This window comes from Vicia villosa, unplaced genomic scaffold (assembly GCF_029867415.1).
Source record: "Vicia villosa cultivar HV-30 ecotype Madison, WI unplaced genomic scaffold, Vvil1.0 ctg.006159F_1_1, whole genome shotgun sequence".
Lineage (NCBI taxonomy): Eukaryota > Viridiplantae > Streptophyta > Magnoliopsida > Fabales > Fabaceae > Vicia > Vicia villosa.
In genome coordinates, this window is record NW_026706738.1 from 41,995 (window position 1) to 51,385 (window position 9,391).

At 34.2% G+C, this 9,391-nt stretch overlaps 1 protein-coding gene across 1 annotated transcript; it reads left to right on the plus strand.

The window, feature by feature from the left end:
- The first annotated feature begins 7,620 nt into the window (after positions 1–7,620).
- On the plus strand, positions 7,621–8,979 carry LOC131642941 (bifunctional nitrilase/nitrile hydratase NIT4A-like). Its single transcript, XM_058913101.1, has 3 exons — positions 7,621–7,958; positions 8,039–8,614; positions 8,704–8,979. The coding sequence occupies exons 1-3, from the start codon at positions 7,670–7,672 to the stop codon at positions 8,853–8,855; spliced, it is 1,017 nt and encodes a 338-aa protein (XP_058769084.1). The 5' UTR covers positions 7,621–7,669; the 3' UTR covers positions 8,856–8,979.
- Positions 8,980–9,391: the final 412 nt, after the last annotated feature.

The following is a 9,391-nucleotide window of genomic DNA, read 5'->3' on the forward strand; positions in this document are numbered from 1 at the left end:
GGCTAATGAGACGCCTTCTATCTGAATTGAACGATTGGATGAGCCAACTTATTATTATGCAACTAATGAAGTGCGTAATGACAAGTTGTGGTTCTATGACATCAAGAGGTATCTTGAGAAGCAAGAATATCCTAAGGCTGCATTTATTATAGATAAGAAGACTCTGCGAAAGTTGTCAGCCAAGTTTTTTCTCAATGGTGGTGCGTTATACAAAATAAACTATGACTCTGTTCTGCTCAGATGCGTGGATAGACACGAAACAGAAAAATCATAGAAGAAATACATGAGGGTTCCTTTGGAGCATATTCTAGTACTAAACCATGGCTAAGAAGATCTTGAGAGCGAGTTATTATTGGTCCACTATGGAGGGTGATTACTACAATCAAGCCAGAACTAACTACAAGTACCAGATTTACGTAGACAAAATGCATTTGCCGCCTATCCCCTTGAACGTCATAAACTCTCCTGGGCCCATTGCTATGTGGGGCATTGATATGATTGGCCGTATTGAACCGACTTCTTCCAATGGACACCGCTTCATCCTAGTTGACATTCATTACTTCACCAACTGGGTGGAAGCTGTTTCATTTGCGAATGACACTAAACAAGGGTTTCCAAATTCATAATGAAAGAAATCATATGCCGTTATGGAGTCCCTAAAAAGACCATTACTGATAATGGATCTAACCTCAATAACAAAATGATGAAAGAGTTATGCCAGAGCTTCAAAATTCAGCATCACAACTCTTCTCCCTATCGTTCGAAGATGAATGGTGTTGTCGAGGAAACAAAAACAAAACATAAAAAAGAATTGTATAGAAGATGGTGGTGACATATAAGGATTGGAATGAGATGTTACCCTTTGCGTTACACGGTTATCGTACTTCAATACGTACTTCAGCATGGACAACCCCTTTCTCACTTGTGTACGGAATAGAAGCAGTCATGCCCGTGAAAGTTAATATACCTTCTTTAAGGATTATGATTGATGTAAAGCTTAACGAAGCTAAATAGGTTCCAAAAAGGTTCGATCAGTTGAACCTCATTGATCAGAAGCGGTTGGAAGCCATCTGCCATGGACAGTTGTATCAAAGATGGATGATGAAGGCTTTTGACAAAAAGGTTTGTCCTCGGAATTTCCAAGTTGGAGACCTCGTGTTACAGGAGATCTTGCCTCCCAATAATATAGCTGTCAGGGGAAAATGAGCCCCAAATTATGAAGGAGCATATGTTGTAAAAAATGTTTTCTTTGGTGGAGCCTTGTTGCTTGCAACTATGGATGGTGAAGATTTCCCACTCAGGATGAACGCAGACACAGTTAAAAAAATACTTTGCATAAAACAGACCCGCTAAGTCGTTGGGTTAGGAAAAAATGGGCCTCCCAACGAATCATAAAAATAAAATATTCGAGCAAAAATTAGGGATAAAAAAGAAGTACACCCGCTAAGTTGAAAAACTGAAAAGGGCGACTTAGGAAAAAAAGGTATCCTGGTGGACTGAAAACCTAAAAGGGTTGTCCGAGAAAAGGTTATAAATTTAAAAGCGAATGGTTGTGGTCTGCGTAATCTGTAATTTTCTCTACCAATGATAGTTGGGAACCCTGAGGGGTAGGAACCGAACCAATCATTCTCTTCAGAAAGCAAAGTGATGAAAACTTTGAAGACATGGTGGTTATAGCAGAATCAAAACTCAATGGAAATCAGAATTTTTCCTGTTGCCATTTTGTATTTCCTTTTTGCTTTTGTTTACACAATTACCTCTTTTAAGGAATTGCTTCTTCATGTAAACGCCTATTCACAGGCCAAATTCAATCTATACAGATTTCTTTTCATCCAAAAAAGAGGATTTTGCTTTTCTTTATCTCTTTTACTATTTTGAGTGCGAAACATACAATATTTTTTATAACTGTTACATTTAAAAACTTTGAGATATATAAAACATTGGAAATTACTTGAGATTTCGAGTGACTTGAGTGATGAACATGGGTGTCCATACCATACTTTGGGCACAAGTTTTGATTTGAGCATTTGCAAGAACTATTGTTCACTCATGTTAAAGCAATTGTGTTTTTCTATTTAGAGTTGGAAGTTCATTTGGTTACTCCCCACAGAAATCAGACCATCATGCTTTTCCCCGACGAAGTTTCCTTGCATAACAGCCTTGCATATGGTAATCATTACGTAAAAAGGATCATTATGTCATGGAAAAATCAAACATGCATGCAAAGCATAAGCCTGATTCGGTACCTCGCACAAAAAGCCAGAATAATCTCCAAACAAAGTAATAAAGGGTGTTATCCTTACAAATTTCCACTTGATATCTTCAATAGATTTCCCAAAAATACTTCACTCAAAAGACTTGCCCTTCTACACCCTTCTGTGTCATACAAAATGAAAATTTTATCTCTCAAACACTCATCTGTGTCTCTGTTGCATTAAACACTCGTCTGGGTTAATCTTTCTTTGATACACGTCTGTATTTTATCTTTCAACACTCATCCGTGTTAACCTTATCAACACTCGTTTGTGTCTTTCTACACATGTCTATATTGATTCTAACACTCATCTTTGTCTTTCAACACTCATCTGTATCCTTCAAAACTCGTATATGTTAACCTTTCTTTGATACACGTCTATATATTCTTCTTGATACTCGTCAGTATTGATTCTAACACCCGTTTGTGCCTCTCTTTCATACTTATCCGTATCTTATCTTTGGTAATCGTTTGTATCAATATTTTCATTAATCCCCAACAAGGTCCTTATCCCGTTCGTGCTTATATCTTCCTTGATACTTGTCTATATCTTACTTGCAATACTCGCCTGTATTTCTCTTTGATGCTCGTCAAGATCATTTACTCGCTCGTACTTATCTAAACACTCATATGTGTTAGTATTTTCATTGATACTTGTCCGTGTCAATCTTTTCTCAATGCTCGCCTGTATTAAAAATTCTCTCTAGAAATTCCTAGTAGATGTCTCTTTTCAATACTCGTCTGTATTAGTCTTCCCAACACTCGTCCGTGTTATCTCTTTTTCAATGATCTTTTCGACATTCGTCTGTGTTAATCCCCAATACTCGTCCGTGTTAACCAATCCTGGCTTTTTGCAAAAACATATTGTAAAGGCATATTCACCTCATGTTACAAGGAAAACATAACAAAATTCCTTTCCCCAACGAATATCACCCACACTTCCTCTTCAGGACAAATTTCGTGGCACTTTTGGTATTTAATCCCATTACACCTTGAATTTTCGAAAGGCATACGCCAATCTCACCTTAAAGCTCAAGATGATTAAATAGGGGTGGCAGTTGTACCTTAAAATTTACCCTCTTATTCTCAACCCTAATTGGCTTATTACTTCACATTCATATGCATTTATCCATTAGTTCATGACAATCATAATCATTCATGTCATTGTTTTTCTAAAGCATGGGATCACATATTTCTTGTGATATGGTTTTCCCCATTAATAGGGAGAGCCCTATCCGTCCAAGGATTGACTCATTATCATCATGATATTATTCATCAAAGTACAAGGATCAACATCTTCTTCAAAATTTCCCTAGTTCTAGGGTTTCATCATTGATTTATTGAAGTTTTGAAGTGAACTAGGGTTTTGGCTTTCATCGAGTAAAAATCAGGATTTAAGGTTTCAAAGGTGCATTGTTCAAAGGGTCATCAAAGTTATCATTCCATAGTCCTCAAGGTATCTCACGATACTAAGGATTGCTTCATGATCCTAGGGTTTCATTGGTTTTAAAGTAACTTGGTTCATATGGAAAAGTCAACACATTTGGTTAAAAGTCAAACTTTGACTTTGAGGTTTTTTGGTCAACCATGGTCCTGACAAGTAAAATTTAAATAAAATACTGGGGATGGATGATTTTGATCAAGTTGAAACATGAAAATCAAGATGATTGTGAGAATTGATCATTTTGAAGAAACTTGAAATTTTTTGAAGTGTCAAAATCTCATGTTCAAGTAACCAACTTTTTAAGGCTATAACTTCCTCCTAAAGCAAACATAATGATTTAGTGTGTATTATATACCGAACGAGCCCCAAAGCATGTTTGTCTGCAAGCGAGGGGTTCTGGGTTCAGGCCTCAACGACACTTTTTTGTGTGTTTTTTAGAAGCTTGTTTCCCATATTATGTTTTGAAGGTAAGTACATATCACCATGTAACATATAGCATGGTGGTAAGGCTTTTGGTGTGTGAGCCCAAGGTCAGGAGTTCAAACCCCATGGAGCACACCCTTATTTTTTGCCACTTTCCACTTTTGTTTTGTTTTCTTTTTTCATTTCTATTTTACTTTTCCTTTTATTTTGTTTTGTTATTTCTTTTTGTGATTTTTATTTTTTTGTACTTGATATATTAAAATCTTAAAATATATTTTATTTTATCATTTTATTTTAATTAGGTTTATTTATTCATGACTTTTTCTTTTAAACTTCTAAAACCTTGATTTTATCTTGACCTAATTCTTCAACTTGCTTTCATTCAATCTCTTTTGTCTTGTTGCTTTTTCTTGATGATTACCTTTATTCCATGATGTTTTTATGAATATAATTGATTATTACTTTGTTTAAATGTCCATGTTTTTATACCATATTTAAGTGATGTTTCTCTTAATACCTTGAACATACTTTGATTCAATCTTGATGCTTTGTTGAATGCCTTTGATGTTTAGTCTTGATGCATGATTAGGGTTTTCAAACTTGAAATTGCGTGAGTTTCTTTTCTTGTGAAGCATGTAATTGATGAATCACTTCTAATTGTCTTGTTGCTTTGTCTTGATGGATGTTGTGACATTAGGGTTTTGAATTGAATATGCTTTGATGTTTTTTCCATGGACTTGTGAATTATTCTTTGATGCATGTTTTGATATTCCTTTTAGGGTTTAAGTTTAAACTTGTGTAGGTATGACTTCTTTGTTCATTCTTGACTTATATGCATGATGATCCATATTAGGGTTTAATCTTGATATAACCATGTTAGTTAATTCACGCTATGTCTTGAGTACTTTTTGTTTGATCTTGACTTTTTTATTGATTAAATTTATGACATGTTTTGATGTTTTGCTTGAGTGTGAGCACTTGATGCTCTTGTGATTAATGCTTGATCACTTCTTTTGCTTAGAGCTTAACTAGTCATTTATTTTCTTGGTGTTTATTCATTTGTAATGATACATGTTTGATCATTACTTGTTTGATTCATTTGTTTCCTTAGGGTTACTTGGTCCATCTTAATATTTGATTAAGATTTGGATTGAGATAGACATTAGAATTCAATCCAAGTATGACAAGTTATCAGGGTTCCTCCATTCAATCCAAACTTTAATTCCATCATGGAATGATAACATTAGGTTAGATTCCCTTTCAATCTCAACCTTAGATCCACTTTGCATGACAACGTTAAGGATCAAGTTCCCATTAGACTTTGATTTATTTTTTTTTGCAATGTATCCTTTAAAACAAACATTTTGTTAATAAAAATCCAAATAAAATACTTAATAATATTCAAACCCTCTTCAAAACTAAAGGTGTGAAAGTAGTGAGCGCCCCTTGGGTAAGGGACCACTTACTATTCTCTTCTAACAAAAACATTCCAACAAATCCAAATCATTTTGCCTTAGGGCTTTTCTTTGAAAACCTTTTAAAAAAGGACATGTTAATTCAATTCTAACACAAACAGTTTTGTCTAACTTGCTAGAATGCGGACTTAGCACTATACATAAAAAACACACCAAAGCAACATTTTCAAGAAGAACTACGGTGTTCTGATTCCCTTGTGGATACATAGGCATGTGATTGCAAAACTCATGCGAACACAATAATAAAACTCTTTTCTTTTTGTTTCCTATGTTTAAACAAGTATGCATGCATTCCCTTAGCAAGTAAGTTTTAGATATACTTACTCATTGATTAGAACAACAAGAGTGGATCCCGTTGAGTATAACGGACGCGAGAGGTGCTAATACCTTCTCATCCCGTTGGTTCCAAGACCGTGCTCTTTTTCCCTTTTCTCAAGGATAAATAAATATTCGATGGAGACTCTGTTGTTTTCTTTAAAGACATGTCCCAGTTGTTAGTTTATTTTTCACGAAGTAGCGACACATATGTAAACCCTAGAATATTGAATTTGAAACCTAGACGAAACCATGGGGAATGACGGCGACGCGGTGGTGACAACGAGAGGGTGGCACCGATGAACTCATGATAACTAAAATGGTTAATTTTGGCCCAACAATAGGAATAAATGGTTGATTTTTGAAAAACAATTTTCAAATTTGAAATTGTCGAATCTGAAATTTTTGAAACTAGTTTGTGTAGAGGTTGTTTGGATTTTGATAAGTTAAAGATGAGATGAAAGGACTAACATGACGCCGTTTGAACAATTAAAGGATCAAATTGACACTTTTTAAAATTGAGAGACCAAAATGGACTTAGAAATCAAGTTAAAAGACTAAAAATAATATTTTACATTAATTTTAATAATTAAGTCTTAGATCAATTTTAATAATTAAGTCTTAGACCATTTACAATGAGGGTGTTGAAAAAATTATTCAATAGTTGAATAGGTGCAATGAGGTGTTGAATAAAAAGTTGAAAGTGATGTGGATTAATATGTGTTGAAAACATTCAACATGTTGAATGAGAAAGTGTGGACTCACATATATTACTTTGCAAAATTTTATTAGTTGTTGTGATTGTTTAAAATTGTGGGATTGGGTGTTGGATTTTATTAAACAAAACCATTGTAGTGAGTAAAAATTAAATGAGTGTTGAATTATTATGTAGAAGAAAGAGAAGATGATGTGGAGAATAAAAAATGAAAAAAGAGAGTGTTGAATATGCAAACCATTTTACATAACCTTAGATCGATAAATATATTTCTTCTCAATTTCTTCTTCTCCTATCTTTAGAGCTCATTTTAAAGTATTGAGTTCGACCGAGTTCAAATTGTAGATTTGAACTAAAGCCAAATTCGACTAAAAAGAATTTGTGATCAACTTGACTTAACATTATTATTGGTGAACCAATACCTAATTTTCTAGTGGTCATCATAACTCGTCATTAGTATAACCACTTGAGTCACACAATTAAACAAATTGTCTTACAGCAAATGAATACTTCATCCATCCTAAATTATGAGTCACACAACTTCAAAATTATAATTAATTTTATATGAAAAAATAGAAATTATATATAATTTTAGAATATTGTTCTTTATTAATTAAAAATTATAAATAAAAATTATAAATAGTAAAGAGTATTTTCAAAAAAAAATAATATTAATGTTGTATTAAAATTATAAAATGAAATAAATTTGGAAGAGATGGACTAAATTGGTATTTCTTGCCGTAAACCAATTGAATTGAATAGATTGCTACAGATGGTTGCCGTAAACAAATTGAATAGTGTTTGGAAAAAAAATTGATTAGCTCATATCATTTACTCTGTTACTATCTTTAACATTCATTTTCCATATCAATCTCTAATTCTATACCCAATTTACTTTGTCGCACTAAACATCAAAAACATCAATATCAAGGAAATGAAGTTAGTACTAGTAGTTGATTTGCTTTTGGTTTCGAGTAGTATAAAATAGTGTCTACCCTTATAGTTGGAAATCAAAGAAATATAGAAAGAGAGTTTGAAAAAACATGGCAACCATCAACAACGGAGCAGTCATCGGCGAGGTTGACAAACACATTGTTCGAGCCACTGTCATTCAGGCTTCCACCGTCTACTACGACACTCCGGCCACTTTAGATAAGGCTGAGAGATTGCTGGCTGAAGCTGCTAGCAATGGATCCCAGATTGTTGTTTTTCCAGAAGCATTTATCGGTGGCTATCCGCATGGTGCTAATTTTAGTATTTCCATTGGTATTCGCCCGGACAAGGGTAGCGAGGATTTCAGGAAGTATCATGCTTCTGCCATTGATGTGCCTGGTAAGAGCTATCAATCAAGGATTTTGTGTTGTTTTTAGTTACTAATATAGATATATTGATACAAGTTGTATATATTGTAGGTCCTGAGGTTGATAGATTGGCAGCAATGGCAGGAAAGTATAAAGTACATTTAGTGGTGGGTGCAATTGAGAGAGATGGCTACACACTTTATTGTAGCATTCTCTTCTTTGATTCTGAAGGTAATTACATAGGAAAACACAGGAAACTGATGCCAACATCAATTGAACGTGTTATATGGGGATTTGGAGATGGATCAACCATTCCGGTGTTTGATACTCCAATTGGAAAAATAGGTGGTGTGATTTGTTGGGAGAATAAGATGCCACTTTTAAGAACAGCCATGTATGCTAAAGGTGTGCAGATATATTGTGCACCAACTGCTGATGACAGGCCAGTGTGGCAAGCAACGGCGACTCATATCGCGCTTGAAGGTGGATGTTTCGTTTTGTCGTCGAACCAGTTCTGTAGGAGGAAGGATTATCCAGCTGCTCCAGAGTATAATTTTGAAGGTTCAAAAAAGGAACTTACACCTGATTCAGTTGTATGTGCTGGAGGTAGTGTTATTATATCACCTTTAGGTGAGGTTTTGGCTGGACCAAATTATGAGGGAGAGGGTCTCATAACAGCAGACTTAGGTATGTATATATATCAAACAATCTCTTGAATGGATTTTTCTTTATCATGGTAGTGTCTTATATTTATGAGTTTTGAAACTTTTGTGCAGATCTTAAGGATATTGTAAGAGCTAAGTTTGAGTTTGATTCTGTTGGACACTATTCCAGACCTGAAGTCCTCAGCTTGACTGTCAATGATCATCCAACAAAGCCAGTTACTTTTAAATCCAAGACAGCAAAAACAGAAGAGAAGACCAACTAGTTTATGGATCTATCCATCCATTAAGGCATATTATCTAGTATAATAAGTATAATAAGGTTCTCTTGTACCAGTGTGTTCTGAATTATCTTTCTTATAATAACGTCATTAAATAAGTGTTTCATGATGTATTTGCATGCTTTTGCCTTTACGTGCATGGGCCATGTTATTATCAAAAAAAAAAATAATAATAAAACTTTCTTTGTTTTGTCAAAACAGAAAAGTTGAATGTTCTTTTAATACTTTCTCTTCTGTTGAATCTCCTTTGTCCTATCAAAATCAAATTAATTTAAGATTTTTTCTTTACCCACCTCCCTTTGGGGGTCACCCCGAGCAAAAACCCCATTTTACCCCGCTTCGGAAATGCATTTTCGAATTTTTTTTTTTCTAAATTTTTCCAGACTTCGGAAGTGCATTTTCGAAAAAATCCCAAAAATTTGAATTTTGACTAATTCGGAGATGCATCTCCAAACCAACAAAAAAAAAATCTAAAAAAATCCCAAAAATTAATTTTAGGATATTAATTAATTCAATTATCA

Coding starts and splice junctions, on each gene's coding strand:
- LOC131642941 (XM_058913101.1), top strand. CDS start 7,670: ATGGCAACCATCAACAACGGAGCAGTCATCGGCGAGGTTGACAAACAC. Junction 7,959..8,038: donor TTCTGCCATTGATGTGCCTG/GTAAGAGCTATC, acceptor TATATATTGTAG/GTCCTGAGGTTGATAGATTG. Junction 8,615..8,703: donor TCTCATAACAGCAGACTTAG/GTATGTATATAT, acceptor ACTTTTGTGCAG/ATCTTAAGGATATTGTAAGA.